The sequence below is a fragment of the Dasypus novemcinctus genome, chromosome 3 (assembly GCF_030445035.2).
Source record: "Dasypus novemcinctus isolate mDasNov1 chromosome 3, mDasNov1.1.hap2, whole genome shotgun sequence".
Classification (NCBI taxonomy): domain Eukaryota; kingdom Metazoa; phylum Chordata; class Mammalia; order Cingulata; family Dasypodidae; genus Dasypus; species Dasypus novemcinctus.
In genome coordinates, this window is record NC_080675.1 from 114,861,275 (window position 1) to 114,885,121 (window position 23,847).

The 23,847-nt window shown below is 43.7% G+C and overlaps 1 protein-coding gene and 1 non-coding gene across 2 annotated transcripts in view; both read right to left on the reverse strand.

Moving 5' to 3' along the window:
• TGM5 (transglutaminase 5) overlaps positions 1-23,847 on the reverse strand; it is a 38,227-nt gene that overhangs the window by 1,757 nt on the left and 12,623 nt on the right. Inside the window, exons 6-11 of the mRNA XM_004466720.3 lie at positions 23,331-23,508; positions 5,059-5,194; positions 4,317-4,420; positions 3,971-4,210; positions 1,548-1,901; positions 919-1,079 (exon numbers count right to left, since the gene is read on the reverse strand). Of these exons, the coding sequence (XP_004466777.2) occupies positions 919-1,079; positions 1,548-1,901; positions 3,971-4,210; positions 4,317-4,420; positions 5,059-5,194; positions 23,331-23,508 (1,173 nt within the window). The remainder of the gene's footprint in view (positions 1-918; positions 1,080-1,547; positions 1,902-3,970; positions 4,211-4,316; positions 4,421-5,058; positions 5,195-23,330; positions 23,509-23,847) is intronic.
• LOC111766122 (small nucleolar RNA U13) lies at positions 6,164-6,267 on the reverse strand. The gene has a single exon (XR_002798255.1). It is a non-coding gene; the product is annotated as a small nucleolar RNA U13 (small nucleolar RNA).

Below are 23,847 nucleotides of genomic sequence, written 5' to 3' on the forward strand. Positions count from 1 at the left end.
ACTCCAGTGCAAGAGAGAACAATGGGCCATTCAGGGCTATAGAGAGAAGGAAGTAGCCTGGATGCACTTTCAAAACTCCCTGAAATGGCTATGATGTGAACCATTGACCTTGAGGTGCTGCGGTGCTCAGAGATGTATTCACCAAGTGCAATGAATGTCTCATGATGATGGAGGAGATTGTTGTTATGGGGGGAGGAGTGGGGTGAGGGGATGGGGGGGATATGGGGACCTCATATTTTTTTAATGTAATATTAAAAAAATAAATAAAGACAAAAATAAAAATAAAAAAATAAAAAAATAAATTCAAGATTAAAAAAAAACAGAAACAAAAAAACTCCCTGAAATGACTCCAGAGGCTGGGTTTGCCAGACTCGCCCCGCCAGGGGGCACTACTGGCTCACTTGAGGAGACAGCACTGGTGACACCTTCCCATTCAGAGGACCAGAGGATGGCCATGTCAGGGCAGGAAGGGTCCGCAGAGGCCACCTAGTCTAATCCTCTCAGTTTACTGTTCAAGAGGCAAAGGCCCAGCAGATGCATAGCCAGGAAATGGCAAGTCTAAGCTGACCTTCTGGTGGTACTCTGTCCCCCACCAGCTCCCCTACCATTTGAACTATTTCCTCCTTTTGGCCTGGTGGAAGGCCAAGAGTGGGAGGAGGCTCAAGAGAAGGACACCTTCCTAACCTCTTCACGGCCCCTGCTCAAGGATCCCACAGAAGGCCTCTAGCGGTGCAAGAGGATGGAGGTCTCATGCCCAGGTTTTCAGAGACCTGGTGGGGAGGAACCTGCAGCATCGGAAGAGGCAGAGGAAAGCGGCTGTTTCTCCTGAGCAGACCCAGGCTGCACTCACAGAGGGATCTGCCCTCTCCCCGCTGTGTCCCAGGGAGCCTGCAGGCCATGTGCAGGGCTCTTGCCTACATTGATCATGATGCCCGGATAAGTCAAGGTGATGATCTTGTTTGCCAGGATCTTCTTGGGGCTGCCCTTCTCTTCACCCAGGGCACTGATGAGGATCAGCTTGTCTGTCGACAGGTACTGGCTGTACTGGGAATAGGGGATTTGGCAGGGGTAGGTCTTTTCTAGGGAGAGAACACAAGGATGAAGTGAGAGTGGCTGGAAAATCAGCTAGGGCTGGGTTGGATCTCCTTCCTCTCCTATGGAGAAGAGGGAGCCAACCTGTACTGAACCCCCATGAAGCTAGTACCAGCTTTTCATATAGAGAAAACGAAGTTAAGAGAGGCTAAATGGTTTGCCCAAGGTCATTCTGCTAGTAAATGGGTGAGCTGAGGCTCTAAACCAAGGTCTGGATGATTGTGAAGTACAGGATTTTTCTATGAAACCAGGCTACTTTTGTAAGGGTAGTAAAAGAAGGGGAGAGGAAGAAGGAGGTTCTGGGCAAGGAGAAGAAGGATAGGAGAGAGAGAGAAAGAGGGATGAAGGAGGGGAGGAGGAGAAAGGTGTCATCAGGGTCTACTCAGGACCCTGCTGATTGGCTTGACCCCAGTGGCATTTACAGTCCATTCCCATGCCCATCCCTGGAGACATACCTTCTCCAGGAGAGAGTGTGATGAACGCCGTGTCCTGCCAGAAGGAGGGCAGGGGGCTGCCGTCATGCAGCAGGGACTGGGAACTCAGATTCACCTTGAGGTCCTTGAACTGGGATGACTTGTTGAGGGCCAGCAGGACAAAGCTTATGTCCTGGCCCATGTTGGGTGGCTGGAGCAAGCTGATTTTCAAGGAGACCTCGACAACGTCACTGAGTCCAAGGGAAGGTGCATCCTGGCTCCGGGGGAGGCCTAGGCTCAGTGGCACAGGCCTGGAAGGTTGGAAGCCTCCTTGGTTCCTTCTAGCCTGTAGCTTCTGAAGAGCCTTCAGAAACACCTGCCTCTCCTGGGGGGAACCTGGGGGGACAGAGCACAGCACTAGCTGTGGGCCCAGACGATCCAGGGGTAAGCCTTGGCTGAACACCTCCTCCTAACACCTATACCGGCCACATCTGCAGAGGTGTCAAAATCTTCATTTCTAACAATAAACACTGACCACCATTCACCAAGGGCTTTCTAACTGCCACGCTCTGCTGAATACTTTACACCTTTAATCTTCACATCAACCACTAGAGAGACAGAGTTATTTTTATTCCATGCTGCAGATGAGGAAAACGAGGCTCACAGAGGTCATGTCATTGCCCAAGTCACACAAATGGCAAGAGGCAGAGTCCAGGGAAACCAAATCAGCCTGATTTTAAAAACTGTGCTCTTGACCATTTGACTCTATCCTGCCTCCCAAGGGAAAGACGAAGGCTCACAAATGTAGAGGAATGAACCTCTTAAAGACAACAGGTCATGATGTGACTTCCTGTTGCAGAACTGAATAAATGGTCAGGTGTAGACTAATTCCAGAAATTGAGACACTGAGAAGCCAGCAGTGGTAAAAATAAAAAGAAGAAATTCAAGCAGGCAGAGTTCCCAGAATGGTCCAAGCCTCCCTGCTCAGTACCGGGGAGGCCCTGTGGGCAGGAAGTTCAGGAAGACCCCCACGCTTTCCTAATGACCCCAGCAGCTGCCTTTACTGTGTGCTGCTGTCCCCAGGGACTGCCTCCATCCCACAGTGCGTTGGCACAACCTCTTGAGGCAGAGGCCATTTTTATCACCTCACTCTGGGGATCATCCTAAACCCAGGTCCAGGTAGAAGAGGACCTTGAGAAATTTGCTCCAGGAAAAGTAGGTCTAGAGAGATGTGAATCAGATTTGGCTCATCTGTGGTCTGCTCCACCCCCAGGCCCAGGCCAAGTCGAAGTGGTCAGATTCTGCTGGCCTGAGGAGCCACTACTGAGCAGGACATTCAAGACCACTACAACATAATTTTGAAACCCCCACATTCCCAGTGGAACCCCATGGACCTCTACAGCAAATGCTGCCAATGCCCGCCCATATCTCTTAGGTACTTGCCTCTGCAGTAACCTTGTGCACTGTTTTGAAGTTGGAAAACCTGCGATGCTTATCTGGAGCTTTCTCTGCCTCTGGAGCTGACACAGCCCATGCACAGGGCAGGCCAGAAGTGCTAAGGAATCTACAGCTCCCAGGAGTAGCCCTGACCAATGACTGACAGGAGTTGGTGGATAAATACTCAAGACCCTCTGACAAATCTATGGTGTTCTACACTTCACTGTCTCCCAGATAGGGTGGACAGATTTAGCAAATCAAAATACAGGGCCAGTTAAATTAGAATATCAGGAACACAACAAATAATTTGGGATATACTTATGACTAAGACATTATTTGTCCTGTACTTTACCTGGCAACACTCCTCCTACAGTTCCTTAGCAGGAATAAGGTCCGGCTGTCCAGTGGCAGCAGGCTGGATAATGCCTTCCCTTCCCTATCTCACTTCCTTACTCTCCTACCAGTATTTCCTCAAATTGCTTCACGAATAAACTACTTGTGTTTGAATCCTTGCCTTGGGATCTGTTTCTGGGGTGACACAACCAAGACAACCCACAGAGTCACTGGGGAGTAGAGGGGATGGGTGGACAGTTATTGCTGGGCTGTGGTCAATATTTGCCTCTTACTGTGTATCTCCTTCCTTTGATCATATTCTAAAGCGTCTTTGTGTCTGCCCTGAAGGTCCGCAGAGAAGAACCACTGACACTAATCACCAGTGCTCTCAGCAATTGCTCAGCTACCCTGTGCCCTCTGACCCACACATTGCTGACTCATTTCTGCCCCCACCAGATCTAAGCTCTGCCCCCACCCTGCCCCTACCCCTCACCCTGTCTCTACCCCTCACTGAAGGCAGAACAATCCAACTAGGACATAAAAGCTAAAAAGTGGAGGAGACAAGGCTTTGGATTCCTGCCCACAAAGGATCTCTGGCCCCCCAGAGACCTACCCCAGCTGGCTTCAAGGTTCCCTGGGGTAAGGGGGAGATACACTCAGCACTGGGCCTCTGAGTGAGGCTGGCTTGGTCGTACCTTCTCTATACTTATAGTTTTCTGTGATGTCATCCCGCTCATCACTCTGAATGCTCTTAGTGCTGATAAAATTGCCAACCGAATTTGTGTTCCGGTGAAGTTTCTGCTTCTTCCCTCCATAGACAAGCCAGGACACGCAGTCAGCATTCACCATGGAAAATACAAAGGGTGTGTCATAATTCAGCTCCACTTCTCCTTCTTTGATGGCTCTGACAGATGCAGGACCACAGCAGTAGAGGCCTGAAGGAGGACAGAAGAGCTTTGGTGGGCCACTGGTGGAAGGGCAGGTAGGGGTAGGGACAATTTCAGAGGGAGTGGGCTCTGCCTATCTTCTGGAGAGCCTTACCGTTGCTCGTCTCCTGGGGTGTGGCATCTAGCACCTGCCAGCCTCCAAATTCAGGAGGAAGATCCTGTCGCGCCATCCAGCACTCATTCCAGACATGGAAATTCCTGAGAGAGAAACAAGAGAGGTCTGGGTCAAACAAAGCTAAGGGAGCAGTTTCACTGCTTGCCTGCTTGCTTTCAAGAGCAAGGCAGATGTCGGATGATCAGATGAACCGTTACAGAGAAAGAGAGACTGACTTAGGGCACACCCAGGGTCTCAAACCTCTGTGGTTGGAATAGGGATGGAACTTTCTCCTGCCAGCCTCAGTTTGCTACTCAGAAAAGAGATTTCTTTTGTTCCTCTGACTGTGAATAGAGAATGAGGGCTTCCAGAGTGAACTGAAGTTAAAAGTCTTTCACTCTCACCCAAAGGCCCTTGTCCTGTGTGTGCTGCTGACTTTTAGAGGGATTCACAGTCTGCTCTGGAGGTTGGACTTCAGGCCCTCCTGAAGAATTAGATGAAGGAAAGCCTCAACCTTGAGCAGAGTTCTTATGACGTGAGGATCCCTAGCCTTTGTTGTTGTTTCTTTTGTTGTTACTGTTGTTCAGATGTCTCCCAGCCTTGGGGTTGGGGACGTCAGGCACTGGGTTGGTAAGAGGTGGTGAGGAGATAGGAGATGAGTGGTCACAGTCCTGCCCCAACCCTGCTAGTGAGGGTTGGCTCTGACTGTGGCCCTAGAACAGATTGACGGGTTGTCTCTCACCAGACAGAGTCCTTCTTATTCCCCAGGATCCTGCCTGTGCTGTCATAATACTCATCTATAATGAGGTTTCCGTCTGTGTCGTGGCCGGAGTCAAAGTTGGTGATGACGCGGGTGGGGATCCCCAGGCACCTCATCACTGCAGAAAGAGCAGAACAACCTCCTGTGGGCTGCGGACCCAGGACCCTGTGGATTTCTGGGCTTAGGGCCCTGGGCCCAGGGAAAGCATTCATTTGGGATCCGTAGGACCAAGCAGGAGCTGTCTGGGGTACTGGGTTGGCGGTCTTTCCAACCTGCCTCCCCACCTTACTTCTTGCCTCTCCCTCAGGCTCGTGGGAGAGATTCCGTGCAAAGGTTAGAGCGCTGGTTGCTCAGACAGGTAATCCCAGGGCCAGAAGAAAGTCTAGCAAGTCATTGGTTCTGCCCCTGCCGGCCGGGCGGGACAGGCATGCCTCCTTCAGCAAGATTAGGGCCTGACTCAGCCTCACTTCTTTCCTGGTCCTAAGTCTCCATCTTCAAATCAAATGGCTGCAATTCTGTTCCTTCCTGTGATTAGATTCTCAGGCAAAGAATTGTGTGGCTTTTACTTCCCTCTTTCCATGAGTGTGTTATCTGGAAGCTTCTCAAGGAAAGTGTCACAGATCAAGCCCGGAAGGAGAAGGAACTGTGTAACAAAAGCTTAGAAAAGTGAGACTTGGTACCTGGTAAAGAAATTCTTGAAAAGAGGTAGAATGTTGTCTTTATTCCTAAAGGTCATCTTTTCCCTTTGCCAGCTAATTTCTTTCCTTTACTCTCTGCTATATTTCTTACATTCTGTGTTCTTTTAAGTAGAGCAATCTCCCCTAGTCTATCCCACCACCAAGTACCCCAGGGATCCCTGTCCCCTCCATTTCAGCAGTGACAGCCCACCCTGTTAAATAGTAGTAGTAATAATGATGATGATGATGATGATGATAGTTTCTACCAGTCAGGCAGGCTGCTTCATTAACCTTATTATGAAGAATCAGAGGCTAAGAAAAACTGTCTTGACCAAGGTCACACAGCTAGTAAGTGGCTGAGCTATCACTCAAATCAAGGTCTCACTGCTAAGCTTGTGCTTTTTTTTTCATGTCAGACAGGTAATGTGCTGATGTTGTAACAAGGTTTGAGGATGGCACATCTCACACAAATGCGTGCATACCCATTCATCATACTTACGACCTACAAAAGGAGCTAAGCTTATGCTCTTAATGAGTCCACCTCTCATTACTGTACACATAGTTCAACATTCCAGTATTTTTACCTAACTTTACAACCCAAGCATTTTCCCATGTTATCAAATATTCACCAGGAGCAGAGTTTTTAGTGGTGGTGATTTTGGGCTGGTTTCCATTTTTTTTCACTGTTGTAAACGGTGCCGTGATGAATACCTTTGTAGGTCAATCTTTTTTTTTTTCCTCTTGGGACACATTCCAAGAGGTAAAATGACAAGTCAAAAAGTATGGCTATTTCTAAGGGTTCTTCACACCTATTACTGTCACATTTTTGGTTTTAAATGTTTATAGTTTTAAAGTTTAAATACTGACTTATACTAAACATATTTAGCTGCTTGTAGTTTTTAGTTTATTTTGCACTTTGGTCTCAAGTCTCCCCAGGCCAGGGTGGGGACACATCCCTGGATGTGGCCCAGGATGGGGAGGAGAGAACCACAACGGGCAACCCTGAGCTCTTGAGTGGCAGGTCTGAACAGGGCTGAAGAACTAGGGCAGAGAGTGGGCAGGGCTGGCAAGTGGGTGGTAGGTGGGTGTGACATAGGACAGACTCAGAGGTGACGGTGAAGGTTGGAAAAGTTGCCACCGAAGAGACAAGAGATAGTGAAGCAAGAAAGGAATTCGGGGGCATTGCATGGACACATTTATTCTAAAAGTACAGTCAAGAAGACAGATAATACTCATGGCTATGAGAATGTGCCAAGGAGGGGTGGGTAGGGAGAGCGGGAGGCAAGCTTCCATTTCTTCACCCTGACTTGTGATTTCCTGAACAACCACCTCAGGTGTCAATGGTGGTGTCCACTCCTGCTAAACATGACCTGATGGGCACTTTTTCACCCTAACACAGGTACTTTATCTCATCACCTTGTGGTGATATGTAATCATTTGTTTATGAGTCTGTCTTCCTGAGGGCAGAGGTTGCATGTTCTTCATCTTTATCATTAGACAGCCATTAACAATGCAAGGTCAGGCCTATTGCAGATACTCAGTGCCTCTATGCTGGATGGAAGAATGAATGATTTCTTGTGAATCTTTTGTCCTTTCCTGTGATTTACTCTAATAAAGTGTGCAATGCATTGAGTACCAAGCTTGGCTGCCAGTGGAGCATAAGTTTTGAGCGATGACAGATTTGTACTGAACCATTTTCACCCTTCCCTCATCATGGCTTGTGAGAGGGCTGGGCAGGGGGACAGCCTGTCACAGACAAATGGAATGATTCTACCATGGGGCCAAAATGGTTTCTTACATAGGGGGTGAAGCCAAGGCTTTAGCTTCAATATCACTCTGAGGGAGCTAACAGTGCTCAAACCTGTGCAGTCATGGTCATGCATACAAGTCTCCAGGTGCCTGGCTCCCTCTGTCTTTATTCTGCCCTCCCGCAAAGAGCTCATCCTGTCTGGTGGCTTCAACTTGCACTTCTGTGCCCATGACTCCTGAATTTGAATCCCGAGCCTGCATGGAGATCTTGTTGTCATTAGATGCATTTCCTGCAGATCTTGTCTTTCAGTCTAAACCAGCAGCTCTCAGCTACACCCCTTTCCAGTCAATGACATTATCACCATCACAGGTGTCGGCCACGGTGCCAAAGACTTCACAGGCAGCATCTCACTTCATCCTCACCACAGCCCCATGATTATCCCAACTTTAAAGATGAGAAACTTGAAGCTTAGAGAGGCTGGGGTCACATAGCAGAAAGGGGAGAGCCAGCGCAGGACTTGAACATGTTTCTCTAACCTCAAAGCCACCCATGCTTTTAACTGCCAAGCCACACCACAGCAACTTCACCGGACCTCCCAGCAGCACCTCCGTCTCCATGCACCTTTCTCTGTGAAGTTTTTCCCACTACTCCATGCCATGTTAATCTACTTTCTTGTGCTCTCACCTAATCCCAATCACCTGTGCCACGCAGTTTAGCATTGGATTAAGCTCTCTGTGGTTTCCTACATTTGTCTCATCAGCCAGATTATGAATCTCCCTAGAGTAGAATTCAAACACTTTCCTTGCATTTTTTCATTCTCATAACAGTGTTGGGCACAAGTAGATGGTCATTAAATTCCTGTTGAAGTGCTTTGCCCTTAACTTGTAAGCATGGTTTCTGCAGACAATGGTCTTGGTGACACACAGATTGATGTGAGACTCAGGTGACCTTTCAGTGATAATTTTGTGGGAACTGATTCCCCCATAAAAGAGAAACTCATATAGGCCATGTATGTTTTTGAGAGGGCACAAATATGCATATATAATTATACTGTGACCCCTGGGCAAAGGTAGACAAGATCTTAGAGTAAGAGAAGGACCACATTGTTCCCAAGGTATATTGCACCACATTGCCAGCATTAATTACTGCATTTATTCATTCAGCCATTCAACACATAGTCAGTGGCATGTGTTATGCCCCTGCTATGGACCAAGCAGTGGGTCAGAAGCAGAGGATACAAGACTTAAAGACATTCCTGCTTTCTAGGAGTGTAACTTCACTTTTGACTCGTAATAGACATACACCTGACGGTATATGAAAACACAGTATGCTTCAGGACTGGCCATGAAGTTGTCCAAATGGTTCTTTCCTCCATACCCCATGTGGCAATGTGGATCCAATTTTATAAGAAAAATCAATGGAAAGTTAGAGCTCAATTTATTAAAATCCATTTGGTAAACTTTGCTGCCACGCTTCCAAGCTTGGCTGAGAAAACAGCTAATGCTCCAGCTAATAGAGTCAAAGTAATTTAATTTACATGTGATCATTTTTATCACCTTTTCATTTCCTCCTGGATCCATTAAGCTTCTACACAGTTAGCATCTCACTCCCTGCTCCTCCATCCATGCCATTAATTGTCACTTAAAACCAACAGCTGGTTGTATTGCCTTGTTCTTACAGATATGCCATCCCAAGGTCATATCTGAAGAGTTCTCTCATCTGCAATGACAATGGAATGAAATCTTAGTTGTTTCTTTAACAATTTCTTAAATATCAAAGGTATGTCATCAGTTTTCTATGCTAATATCCAATATCCAGTTTTCTAGCCTGCTCTAGAACAAGGCCTTATAAAAAAAAAAAAAACTTTAAAAAAAAAATATGGGGTCGGGCAATTGAGAACTAAATCATGGTCACTGAGTTTTGTCTATTACTTGGGCAATACAGTTGAGCAGTGCTTATGGAGAAATAGGAAACGGGAATCAAGGATATCAACCTCTAAAGGGTTAAGCATGCAGCATGGTACCTATATAACATGGATCATACGTTAGACAAATATGGCAGCCTACAAGGTGGTAATGGGCAGCTTTCCATAGAGCTGTGAGAATTGCTCTGTGCCTCTGTGGGGGGGATTTACAGGGTATCTGGGTGGTCATAAATGGTAGAAGAGGCCCCTTCACAATAGGTACTCCTATCATCTACTCCCTTTCCTCACAGAAGTCAGCCACCTGGACCAAGAGAGAAAAGACAAAACTTCAGCTGCTTATGTGGGGATGGGCAATCAGAAGGGCTCCTTTAAAAGGAACAGCTTCTACATAATGGGGGGAAAAAGTAAGACACTGAGGAAGAAAGTTCCACTGTACATACAGGACAACAGTTATTACAGTGATGAAAGGCAAAATGTAAAAAAAAAAACTTTAAAAATATTTTTCATTTTTTTATTACCCCAATTTTTTAACTTTATTTTAGTTTTGTTTTTTTCTAAATTATTATGTATTTTATTTCTTGTGTTTAAAGCTATCATACTATCTTATTTTCCTATTAATTGAATATGACAATATACTTGGCTTCATTTTTTAAGTTTTGAATCACAGAAGGGTTACAACTTTGGCAAGGGAGGATCGTTGGTGTGGGGTGACAGTGATGGGAGAAAAATGGCAGGAAGTTCATCTGGGCATACATATAAGGTATTTAAATATGTCCAAATGTTCATGGGGCATTTCCACAATGTGGGTAGAGATTCACACAACAACCGAAAGAATACTGAATTCCTTTCCTGGGGAGTTCTGCCACATTCTCTAATGGAACAGCAACAATCTCCCAAGTACAGGGGCAATGACCAGTGAAGAATGATCCATCAATGGGCCCTTGATATTGGCAACTACTCTTATGAACCTTTTACTCTTGAAATTGCAATTTAGCCTAGTGTTGTAGGGTGCCTAAGAGTTACCTCCTGAGAGCCTCCATGTTGCTCAAATGTGGCCACTCTCTAAGCCAAACTCAGCATATAAATGCATTACCTTTCCCCCAGTGTGGAATATGATTCCCAGGGATGAGCCTCCCTGGCACCTAGGGATTACTGCCAAGCACTGGCTGGTAATTCACCTGGAAAAGACCTTGAATAAAAGGGGGAAATAGTAAAGACAAATGAGTTTATATGGTTAAGAGACTTCAAAATGAGTTGGGAGGTCATCAGAGAGGTAACACTTATGCACATCTCAACAGGACCTCATAGATAGCCAAAGTAGATACTACTCCAAATAGTGGGGGTCCTAAAGGCTACAGAGGCACTCAGGTCCTACAGTCATGGCAGATAGCTCTGGAGTTTGGTGCCTTGCCAGTGGGCCCTACTTTGGAGTTTGTGCTCCTGAGTGACAGAGTTGGATTCAGATGTGACTTCTCTACATATGCCTCTTCTATCCCTTTTATTGAACCTCTGGTTGGCACTGGAGTTGGTAAATGTATGTCCAAGAGACTTGAATCTCTGGGCTGTCCATGTACCAGCTGGGCCTGAGCATCAGCGGATTTGCAACACCTACTCTCCAGTTCATTGGACTCACCCAGGACAACCAACAAGGAGGTGAAGATAGACAACACCATACCCAGGAACCAAAAAAGTCTAGAACTGCAAGCAAGAGAGCCCATCAGTCAGCCATATGGGATTGAAGCACCCTCTCAATTAGAGGTGGAGTAGGCATCACCATCCCAGAATCCTCAGGATTAGGGAAAAAAATATGGCTTAGAGTGAACTTACTGGTATTCAACTATAGACTTATTGTGATTCTAGCAATGGAAGAAATGATAACATTGATGTGGAGACAATGGCCACTGGAGTTGTTGAAGGCAGGGAGAGGGAAAAAGAGGTGTGATATGGCGGTATTTGTCGGGAATTAGAATTGTCCTGAACTACATTGCAAAGACAGATACGGGACATTATATAGCCTGCCATAACCTACAGAATGGAATAGGAGGGAGTGTAAACTACAATGTAAACTGTATAATCCATGTTGTGTGGCAATGCTCCAAAATGTGTTCATCAATTGCAATGAATGCACCACACTGATGAAATAAGTTGTTAATATGGGGAAAAGTGGGAGGTGTGGGAGTGGGGCATATGGAATCTCCTATTTTTTTATCTAACATTTTATGTAATCAAAGTATCTTTTAAAAATAAATAAAAAATATATTTTTAAAAAGGAACAGTTTCTCTAACAAAAACTGTTCAATTTTATTACATCAAACTTTTCTAACTTCTGATTTACAGAAAATGCAAGGAACAGAGGCACAAGAAGACTAACAATACAATGAAGTACCCAGATAAATCCAAAAGGTAGAGTTATGTAGGACAACTGTCCCAGTATCTTCAGCAAGTCACTTGTTGTAAAAAGGGTCTTTTTTATATTAAAAGAGGTTCAGGGGCATTGCAACCAGAAGCAATGTATGGTTCTAGATTAGATCCTGGTTTGGATGAACTAGGTGTAAAGGACAATTTGGGGATAGTTGGGGGAATTTGAATATGGACTGGCTGTTAGATAAAATCATAACTTTTGGATATAGATAGTTCACTGGAACAAAAAGTAGTTATAACACACTATTCCAGGGACTTTTGTTTCTGAGAAGATGGAATAGATCCATTTTTTCTATTTTTCCCACCAAGTACAAATATAAGCTCTGGACATTTTATACAAAACAATCATAAAATTCTGAAAGGTGGGGAGAAGAAGGCAGACTGGCTAGAGACCTCAGGACCTGAGGAATGACACAGTGGTGAGTTTCAGTAGTTTTCTTTTTGTTTTATTATATCAGATTTGGTTCTGAAGATGATGGCAACCTGGAAATGCTAATGGATGTAGACAAAAAAGGCCCAACAAAAGCCTGCTTCCTCTATCCAAAGGACCAGGAAAAGCAGAACCTAGCAAGACAGAAACTATTAGACAATAAACTGCTTCATTTCAGCCAAACACCTCAGAAAAATACTGCGACCCCACCCCCAGTCCATACTAACAGAAGCCAAGTGGGGAGTCTAGGCTTCCACCCTCTGAGGCTGTAATGAGGTACCTCAATATACCTGCTGGGGTGATGTCAGGGAAGACCAAGTAGGGAGCTTGGACTTTCATTCCTGCCTGCAGTATGGAGCTCCCTCTCCCACCTCCCAAGATGTCAGTGGAAGGAAAAATACAGGGGAGGAATTTGTAGATAATCAAAGTGAAGATCCAGAATGAGCAGTCTGGACTTTTGCCCCTACCTCTTCCTCCTTGCGGGGTAGTGTCAGAGAAGACCCAGTGGGCAGTCAGGACTTTGTTAATAAGACCAATGTTAATAAGACCACCCCCTCAGAGGTAACAGTAGGTTTCCCACCCCCCACCCAGCAATTATGAGGCACCTCTCCCTTGGGTGTCAACAGAGACAGAGTGGGGAAGCTGGACTTCTACCATCACCTGGCAGTAAAGAGACAGTGTCTTCCCTCCCTCGCCAAAGCAGTGTCAGAAAAAGCTAGTTAAAACAGAAGGTTTAGGGGAGTAGATGTGGCTCAAGAGCTTGAGAGTGTCTTTCCACATGGGAGGTCCCAGTTTCTATCCCTGGTGCCTCCTAAAAACAAAAAGCAAAACCACAATCAAACAAATGAAACAACCAACTCTGGGAGATGATGTGCCTCAGTAGTTGAGAGCTGACTTCCTACATAAAAGGTTCCAGGCTCAATCCCTGGCCCTGGTACCTCATTAAAAAAAACCACCAACCAACCAACCAACAAACAAAACCAGAAGGTTTAAATAACATTGATTCAGAATCTCATAACAATACAAAAATGTTCAGGTTTCAATCGAAAATCATTTGCCATATACCATGATCAGGTGGAATTTATTCCAGGGATGCCAGGCTGGCTCAATATTTCAAAATCAATCAGTGTAATCCACCACAGTAACAGGCTAAAGAAGAAAAACAACATAACCATATCAATTGATGCAAAAAAAAAAAAAATAGCATTTGAGGGAGGCAGATGTAGGTCAAGTGATTGGGTTCTTGTCTACCGTATGGGAGGTTCTGGGTTTGATTCCCAGGGTCTCCTAGTGAAAGAGAGCTGGCCTGTGTGGCGAGTTGGCCTGCACAGAGATCTGGCCCATGTGGAGAGCTGACCTGCACAGATAGCTGGCTCAACAAAATGATACAACAAAGGAGACACAGAGAAGGGACAATGATAGACGCAGCGAACCAGGGAGGCTCAAGCGATTGAATGCTCACTCCCACATCGAAGGTCCCAGGATTGGTTCCTGGTGACTTCTAAAGAGAAGACTAGAAGACAAGCAGACAAAGAGAATGCACGATAAATGGAAACAGAGAACAGAGAGCCAGTGCAAAAACACAATGGGGGAGGGGAAATAAAAACAAACAAACAAGCAAACAAACAAAAAAGCATTTGACAAATTCACTACCCATACAGGATAAGAACTCTCAGAAAATTAAGAGTAGAGGTGAATTTTCTCAACTTAAAGAGCATCTACAAAAAACCTACAACTAATATTATGCTAAATGGGGACAAGGTAAAATAGGAAATTAAAAATGTATAGTCAGTACAGTATGGACCATGGTTGGTGGTAATAGTCTAATGATATTATCTCATAATCTGTAACAAATATTCCACCACTGTGTGGTGTATTGGAGAAGGTGTACTGTATGAGAATTCCACACATGTGCATGATCGTTTTGTAAGTTCACAAACTTCTGTAATACAAATATATTTTTAAAAAATAATATGATGGGTTGGGGGAAAATATACCTAATGGAAGAAATGGACTATAGTTAGTAGTAGTATTTTGATGTTGCTCTTGCAAGTTTGTAACAAATGTTTCATAATAATGCAAGGTATTGGTGATGGGGTGATATATGGGACCACTGTCTGATGTTATGCAAATTTATTTTGTAAGTTCACAACTTTTACTATACACTTATTGTTTATGTATGTTCATGTATGAATGACATACTTCAATAAAAATGATTTTAAAAACATACAGGTCAGAAAGGAAGAAATATATGTGTCCCGATTTGCAGATGACATGATTATCTATGTAGAAAATCCCAAGGAACATACAATAATCTCCTAGAACTAATAAAAATAAGTGAGTTCAGCAAGGCCACAGCACACAGGGAACACATATAAAAATCTATTGTATTTCTACATATTAGCAATGAACATGTGGACAATGAAATTAAAAACACTACACCATTCACAATTGCTAAAAAACTGAATTGCTTAGGTGCCAATTTTAACAAAACATGTATAGGACTTTATGCTGAAAGCTATACAATGCTAATCAAAAAAATCAAAGAAGATCTAAATAAATAGAGAGCTATACTATATTCATGGATTGGAAGAATGAACTTAGTAAAGATGCCAATGCCTCCCAAACTGATATACAAGTTTGACACAATTCAGATTAAAATCTCAGCAAGACTTTTTGTAGCTATAAACAAAAGTATTCTAAAACTTATATGGAAAGGCAAAGGAACTAATAGCTTAAACAATTTTGAAAAAGGAATGAAGTGAGAGAACTCAGTCTCCATGTTTTCAAGTCAAAACTGTGTGAGATAGACACATAAATCAGTGGAACATAATAGAGGACCCATAAATAGGCCCACACAAATATGCCCAACTGATTTTTAATGAAGTTACAAAAGCAATTCAATGGAGGTAAGAGGGCTTTTTCAACAAATGGTGCTGGAGCTATTGGACATCCACAGGCAAGGAAATGAACCTCAACTGTATCTCACACCTTACACAAAAATTAATTCAAAATGGATCACAGGGAAGCAGATGTGGCTCAAATGACTGAGTTCCTACCTACCGCATGGGAGGTCTGTGGTTTGGGTTCTGGTGCCTCCTAAAGAAGACAGCAAGCTGGTGTGATGGGCAGGCATGGCAAGCTGTCACAACAAGATGAGGCAACAAGAGACACAAGAAGAAAAACATAACAAGAGATGCAACAAAGCAGGGAGCAGAGGTTCCCAGTGCCTCCTAAAGAGGATGAGTAGGACAGCAAGCTGGCACAACAGGCAGGTGCAGCAGGCTGACAGACAAAATGACACAAGAGACACAAGAGGAAAAATATAATGAGAGACACAGCAGAACAAGGAACCGAGGTGGCTTAAGCGATTAAGTGCTTCCTTCCACATCGGAGGGAGGAATTTGCAGATAATTGAAGGGAAGAGGCTAAATAATCCATGTGGTAATGCATTAGAGTTAGAAACATTAGTATGAACTCAGGTTTACTTTAATATAGACAAAGATAGTTACATATAGACATATTTATAGATATTTATGTGTAGCCAGGTTGGTATACCCACACATATTCCCTTGCTCTGTCAGCAATGAAGGCTTAGAAGCAGTAAACCTAATTAATGGAACCAGGGATCCTTGGAGAAATGGTTGATTTTAGGACTGGGCAGGAAATATATAAGATGAACCTGGAATATCTTGAAGAACAAGAAAGTAAGGACATGCTCAAAACAAAACAAAAACAAAAAAGAAAAACTCAACATTGATAGGGGCATGTCAAAGGGACTGAGGAGCTAACTGGAAGAGTTCCCAGTAGCCAAAGCTGGAAAACTTTAGCAACAAAATGAAGTAGTGCTGGATTGTAACCCAAAGTATAAAGTAAATATCCACAATTCCATACTGATACAAACAAACTATTAAATAGTTAAATAAATAAATGGAAAAGAGACAAATTCCCTTTGCAGAAGAATTCCAAATAATTTATATAGATCCTTTGTCCTCGAGGAGGGAGAGCATAGCCCCCACTCCTCAAGTGTGAGCTAAGTACAGAGACTTCCTTCCAAAGAGTAAAATATGGAAACCTGTCGGGTAGGTGATCAAGGTCAACATCAACAGTGCTAAGTCATGTTGATTGTGTGTACCCTTGATATGATGTGATAAGGATGGGACTTTGCCTTTTTGGGTCTTCCTCCCCAAAACACAAAACCTCAGTCTGATCATGAGAGAAATATCAGGAAAATTCCAACTGAGGGACATTCTACAAAACACCTGACAACTACTCCTCGAAACTGTCAAGGCCATCAAAAATAAAGAAGGAGAAACTGCCACAGCCATGAGGACACTAGGAAACATGACAATTAAATGGAATATGGTATGCTGGATGAGGTCCTAGAACAGAAAAATATGTTAGGTAAACGTAAGGAAATCTGATAAACTATGAACTTTAATTTTAATATGTGTCAATATTGGTTCCTTAACTAGAACAAACATTCCAAAGTAATGCAAGATGTTAATAACAGGGGAAACTGAGTGTGAGATATATGGAAACTCTCTGTACTGTCTTTGCAATTTTTCTGTAAATTTAAACCTGTTCTAAAAAATAAAATGTATTTTTTTAAAAAAAGGATACTCAACATCATTAGCCATTAAGAAAATGCAAACTAAAACCATGATATTACTGCATACCTATCAGAATGGTTATAATTAAAAAACAGTGACAACACTAAATGCCGGCAAGGATGTTAAGAAACTGGGTCACTCATACGTTGTAGGTGGAAATGTAAAATGGCATAGCCACTGTAGAAAACTATTTGGTAGCTTCTTTAAAAACTAAATGTGCAACTATCATATGAACCAGCTATTGTCCTCTTTGGCATTTATCTAGAGAATGAAGACTTATGGACACAAAAAACCCTAAACATGAATGTGTTATCGCAGCTTTATTCATCATAGCCAAAAACTGGAAACAATCCCAGTGCCCCTCAAATGGGTGAATGGTTAAACAAACTGATACATCCATACCATGTAACACTATTCAGCAATAAAAAGAAAAGAACTTTTGATACACTTAACAACCTTCATGACTATCCAGAGGATTACGCTGAGTGAAAAGAACCACTCCTTAAAGGTCACACACTGTATGGTTCTATTGATGTGGGCTATGGGTGGAAGGCTCTTTGTCTCTTCAGAGATAACCTAAGCTGTTTGACTTGTGGGTGTAGAATGGTAAGAGGCTGCAGTCCTGCCCTTAGTGACAATGGCAACAACTCCAGTCCCAGGAAACAGTTTAACAATGCAAGGTCTATAAACTTTAAGTATTTAGGGGAAATGCAAACCAAATATGCTAAAAGCTTATCTAGAATGTCTGGAGTCCATGCTAAAAGCTTACCTAAGATGTGGAAGATATATATGCTAATTCAAGCCTATTGAGAACTGAAACAAAGGGACCATTTGGCCTTTCCTCTCTGCATAAAAGAAATTTGAAAACCTTGTTCTGGGCTCGGGATTCAAACAGAAAGCTCCCGAGTCCGGCCGGCCGTCAATAAACCATTTTTCCTTCTCAAAATCATTCCTGAGTCCTGGCCTCTCTATACGATAATAATTGAACCTCTCTCAAATTCTACAACACTATTTGTATAATATTATTGAAATGACAAGATTATAGAAATGGAGAACAGATTAGTGGTTGTTACGGATTATGGAGATGTGGGTGAAGAGAAGTTTCTAAATTAAAATAGTTTCCCAATAATAACAATAGCTAATACTTACATAAAACTATGTGCCAAGCACTCTCCTGACTGCACCCCATATATTAACCAACAACTCTATGAGAGAAAATTCTAATCTTTGATGTCCATGAATCAAAGGAAAAATCACAGAATTGTTTAAGCCAGGGCTTTGCACAAAGCAGAATTTGGACAAAGATCTGAAGAGAGGTTGGAGCAAAATAAAGCAGCCGCTGCCAGACTCTTGCCTGAGGTTCCTTCTTTGAGAGCTAACAGCTCAGCAGTACTAATGAGAACAAGGGTTATTGTATTGAAATGAAGACAATGAGGTACTGAATAGAGGCTACTACAGGACTGAGTCAGAAGAAATTTTAGATAACATCTAGGCCAGGGGTTTTCAAAAAAATTTTAAGCAGAAGACCTTATATGTAAGCCAAGTCCCAAGTAGGGATCCAGTACATAAAAGTCCTACAAATGAGGTTGCTTTAGTTGAGGCAAGGAGAGCCCAGTCCTAACCATGTAGCCTCCCATCTCCCACCCCAATTTCCTATGTTCCCCTCCCCATTGTTTACAGGGGAGAGGATAACACCCTAGAGATCAGCTCACAATGTAATGTTAGTATTTTCCAACATACAACCCAAGTCATTATTGCCCTCCATCCTCACCCCACACAATTATGGCAAGAACAGACCAGGTACAATCCCAGGATGCCTGGCTTTTAAAAAATATCAGCTTAATTGGGCTATAATTCACCTACCATAAAAAGTCACTCCCTTAAGGTGTACAATTACAAAAATTTTAGTATATTCACAGGTTATGCAACAATCACAACAATCTAATTCCAGAACATTTGCATCATTGCAAAAAGTAACCCTGTATCCATTTAGTAGTTACTCCCAATTCTCCCCTCCTCCCAACCTCTGGCAGCCTCCGAATCTACTTTCTGTCCCTATGGATTTGCCTATTCTGGGCATTTCATATAAATGGAATCAGACAAAAAGTGACCTTTTGATGCCTGGCTTTTGGGAAGATTTTTCAGGCAACAGGACATTGCTATCCCCTTGGTCAAGGGCTGAGGGTCCTGACCCTGTCACAAGGAGTAGACAGCCAGGACAGGGAGAGACTAATGACCTAAAGCTGGGGGGTCAGCCAGACCAGAGCATGGCAGGGGTAGGCCAGGATTGCTCTGAAATTCCCAAAATAACAGCCAACTAAATGGAAAATGTCTAAATGTGTCTTGAATGCACACAGAACCTGCCTTTGTAATTTTTCTTTGGGAAGTTGAAGTTAATATGTTGCCATTTAAAAAAGAAAGCTTTTATATTCTCTAATGGGGTAGCAAGACTCCTCTGAGTATAGGGGCAGTGACTAGTAAAAGAGCACAGACCATTGCGCCAGGCCCTTGATATTGATGATTGTACTTATGAACCTTCTCTTTTGAAATTGAAACAACTTAGTATTAATGTTGCCTAAGAGTTACCTCCTGAGGGCCTACTTGTTGCTCAAATGTGGCCTCTCTCTGTAAGTCAAACTCAGCATATAAATGTACTACCACCCCCCACCCCTGCACCCCCTCTGGCGTAGAACATGACTCTAGGGGATAAGCCTCCCTGGCACTGAGGGATTATTATCAAGTGCCAACTAGCAATGCACCTGGAAAAAGACCTTGACCAAAAGGTGGAAAGGGTAAATACAAATGAATTTTTATGGCTAAAAGATTTCAAAGTGAGTGGGGAGGTCATTCCAGAGGTTATGCTTATGCATGTCTCAACAGAATCTCATTGACTGCCACCATAAATATTGCCTCAAATAGTCAGGCTCCTGAGGGCTCTAGAGACATTCATACATTATAGGCAAGGCAGACAGCTCAGGAGTTTGGCAACCTGCCAGTGGTCCTTATCTTGGAATTTATGCTCCCCAGTGTGACAGAGGTGGACAAATTTGTGGTTTCCCTACACATGGCTATTCTGCCCCTTCTATTTGAATGTATAGTTAGTATTAGACTTGATAGGTGTATGTCCAAGAGACTTAAATCTTTGGTCTGTCCGTGTGCCAATTGGGCCCTGAATCTCAGTAGAGTTGCAACACCTACTCTCCAGTTTATTGGACTCACGCAAGACAACTAATAAAGTAATGATGATGGACAATGCCCATCCCAAGGAACAGAGAGTCCACAACTGCAAGCAAGATAGACCCATCCATCTGCCCGACGGGATCTAAAACCCCTCTCAGTTAGTAGCAGAGTAGGCATCACCATCCCAGAATCCTTAGGATTGGGGAATGAACGATGGACTAGAGTAGACTTACTAGTATTCTACTATAGACTTATTGTTATTCTAGCAATGAAAGAACTTTTATCATTGATGTGGAGGCAGTGGCCACTGGAGGTTCTGAAGGGAGGGAGAGGGAAAAACATGTACAATATGGGGGTATTTTCAGGAGATTGGAATTGTCCTGCATGATGCTGCAGTGATGGATACAGGCCATTATATATTTTGTCATAACTTACAAAATTGCATGGGACAGAGTATAAACTATAATGTAAACTATAATCCATGGTTAGTGGCAATGCTTCAATATGTGTTCATCAATTATAGCATACGTACCACACTAATGAAGGATGTTGTAAATGTGGGAAAGTGAGGGAGGGGTAGGCAGTGGGGCATATGGGAATCCCCTAATCTTTCATATCACATTTATGTAATCCAAAGTTTCTTTAAAATACATAAATAATAACTTTTTTTAAAGGCAACCCTGGCAGGCAGGGCTGCAGAGTGCAGAATGACTTCTGATTTAGGTGAGTCGTTTGATCACTTAAAATGTCAGTTTTCTCATCTGTAAAATGGCCGTAATGATACCTACTTTGCAGGTGGTTGAGAGATTAGAAACGGTGGAATTGCCCAATGTGTGCCTGAAACACAGTTGGTGCCAGAAAAATGGCAGCCGCAGCTTTGTTTGCAAAGCAGTGTAGCTCAGTGGTAAGAGCACGGTGCAAGACAGGCTCTGCACCTCAACTTCCTCACCTGTAAAATGGAGATGATGACAGAATCCACCTCATTCGGTCATTTGGGGGCTCAAATGAGGCAATACTAGCTAATACAGAACACTCAGTTTAGCCAGGCACTATTTCAAGCATTCTGCTTGTATGAACTCACTCAGTCCTTTCAGTAACCTGTAAGGCACCTTTACATTTCCCATCATTCATTGAGGAAGCTGAGGCACAAGTTAAGGGACTTGTCCAAGGTAACCTGGCCAATTAATGACAGTGCTGGTGTTTGAACCCAAGCAGTCTACCTTCAGAGCCCACACACTTAACTGCTACTCTCAGCTCCCAAGGTTTTAGTATAGTGCCTGGCACAAAGAAAGTCCTCAGTAAACATCAGCTATTGTAATTGTGAAATAACAACAACAAATAATAATTACCATCATCAACATGTTTGATGCTGTAATGAGTTAAGAGTTGGCTAAATCCTTATCTCTGGTTTACGTGGAGCATGGAGGCTGGGTCTTTCCATTTTTGTAACCAATAGCACTTGGAATATAGTTCCTGGCACAGAGTAGGGACTCAGTAAGATTGTTGGATGGATGGTTGAGCTTCTCAAGCTGTATGCAACACAGCAGTCCTTTTGGGGAAGGCTGGTGCTGGCTGAGCCATAGCTGGACTGAGACACGTTTGACCCATCTTGCCCAACCCTTTGTTCCCAAAAGGCTGTGATTCTCATAAACATTTTAATTTGTTTGTTCTCTCTGTATAATCACCACTCGCTGGCTCCACCTGCCTTTCATCACCCAGTTCTAGGTAACCACACCCAAAACTCTGGCCCTCTCCCCCTACATGTGCACACACACATACACACACATGCACACACACCCCAAGCCCACAGGATCCTAGGTTTTTCCACACACATGAAGTTTCTCTCTCTTTTGCACAAGATCCGTTGTCTGCCTTTTGGTTTTGTACCTACTTTTTGGATGACTTGTACCTTCCAGTTCACCTAAATTTCCATGATTTGGATGACCAAAGTTGTGGAATTACTATTTTCTTATCACTGTGGAATCAAAGCATCCAAGTCAAGATAAGTTTCTGCAGCTGCAAAGGAGGAGTAAGCTCAGGACTTCATGTCATCAACCCATGCAAAATCATTCCCTGTCCATGTTGACAGAAACCCTCTTGTGCCCTTGAAGAGCAGTCTTGGCTTCTCCTGTGCAATTCCACAGCCTGGGACTCTCTGGACTTCCTCCAAGGCTGGTGACATGGAGCTCTGGACTCCAAGAGCCGGAGACAGGCACAGCACACACCTGCACACGGACTACACCAAGTTTTGTCATGCGGGGAATCTCTATACAAAGGCCTGAGCTCTCAGTAAACACTAAGTTATGGACAGATTTCCCATCTGTCCAGATCTGGCCATCTGGAGTGGACTAGAGGGTCCTGTTAGCAATAGCTTCACTTGACCTCTTTCCCAGTGAACAAGGATAATAACTTTCTGATTGTGACCCAAGTCAGATATATGGATGTGCATGCCAAGGGGCACTGAGCTATCCTGTGGGCATGGGGGCCATGTGAAGGTGAGGGTCAGGAACAGGAATCTGACCTCTTCTTTTACCTCCAGTGACTCATTTCCAGGTGTCAGTTTCATTAAGGTTCCAACCCCACCATTACCTCCTCTTTTTGTGTGTTCCTCTTGCCACACAGAAAACGACTTCCATTTATTGTCTTTTCCCCATGTGCATTTTTTTCAACTTTTCTTTTATGAATGTAGCATCCACTCCCTATCTGAAAAGCTGACTGCTTATTTCTCCTCACCCCTAACTCCCTGTCCTGAGTCAGAGAGAACCCCAAATTCAAGGTCATTTTATTAGGCTGCCATCTTGCTCTGTGCCCACAGTCTATACCACAACTCAGACATACATTTCCCTTCCATGTGCACATCTTCATTAAGTCCATTTTCTGTGCTTAAAAAAGGTACTCATCTATGGGCAAGTTTTATAATTACTTGGCTTCTCATTTCATTCCTATCTTGGACCTGTACAATTCCCAGCCAGCTTCTTAGGCATATTCCATTGGGCTGTCCAAGCTCAGACAAGGGAAGGTCACCAGATCCTGGGGAGTGTATGATTTCCACCTCAGAACCATCCTCTGAAATAGGCCTAGATTGGTGAAACCTGAGCTCAGTGATGGGTCATTTTATTGGAAAGGGCTTCCTTCCAAACATCCCTTGGTAGGAATGGGTGAGGCTGGGACAAGAATGGTTCAAAGGGCTAATGCATGAGCCACTACACTTTTTGGTCTTTCCGTGGGGCCCTCTCCACTTCTGGACAGGGCTTCCTACCTGTGCACAAGACGGCGGCAAAGACCCAGCACTGCCCATAGCGTACCGGCTGGCAGCCTGAGGCCTGCCACTGCTTCAGGATGGCCACACTGCCAGTCCACTCTGCAGGGTTGATGCCGTCCAAGTAATGCTCAGTCCAGTTTCCATTGAGCACCCCACTGTCATCATTACTGTTGATCTGAAAAGAAGCCATGTATAGCAATTAGATGTATCCTTTTTTCCACTACATGATGTGTAAGCTGACTTGGAAGGTCCATGGGCCTGAGATACAGAGGAGATCTTTGATCTCATCTTACCTGGAGAATTCCCATCCTGCTGGGCAAGAGGTAGGACATGGGGGCCAGCTATTTTGACTTGTGTGCCACTGTTAATTAATTTATTATTCTGTTTCTACCTAGCTCTGATTCCTGCCCCACCCCCAACTCTCCAAAGGTGGAGCTTGGTTCTGAGAGCTTTTAAAAATACTTCAGAACAAAGAAAATTTAGAAACAAGAGCAGCAATATTTTCCAAAGAACG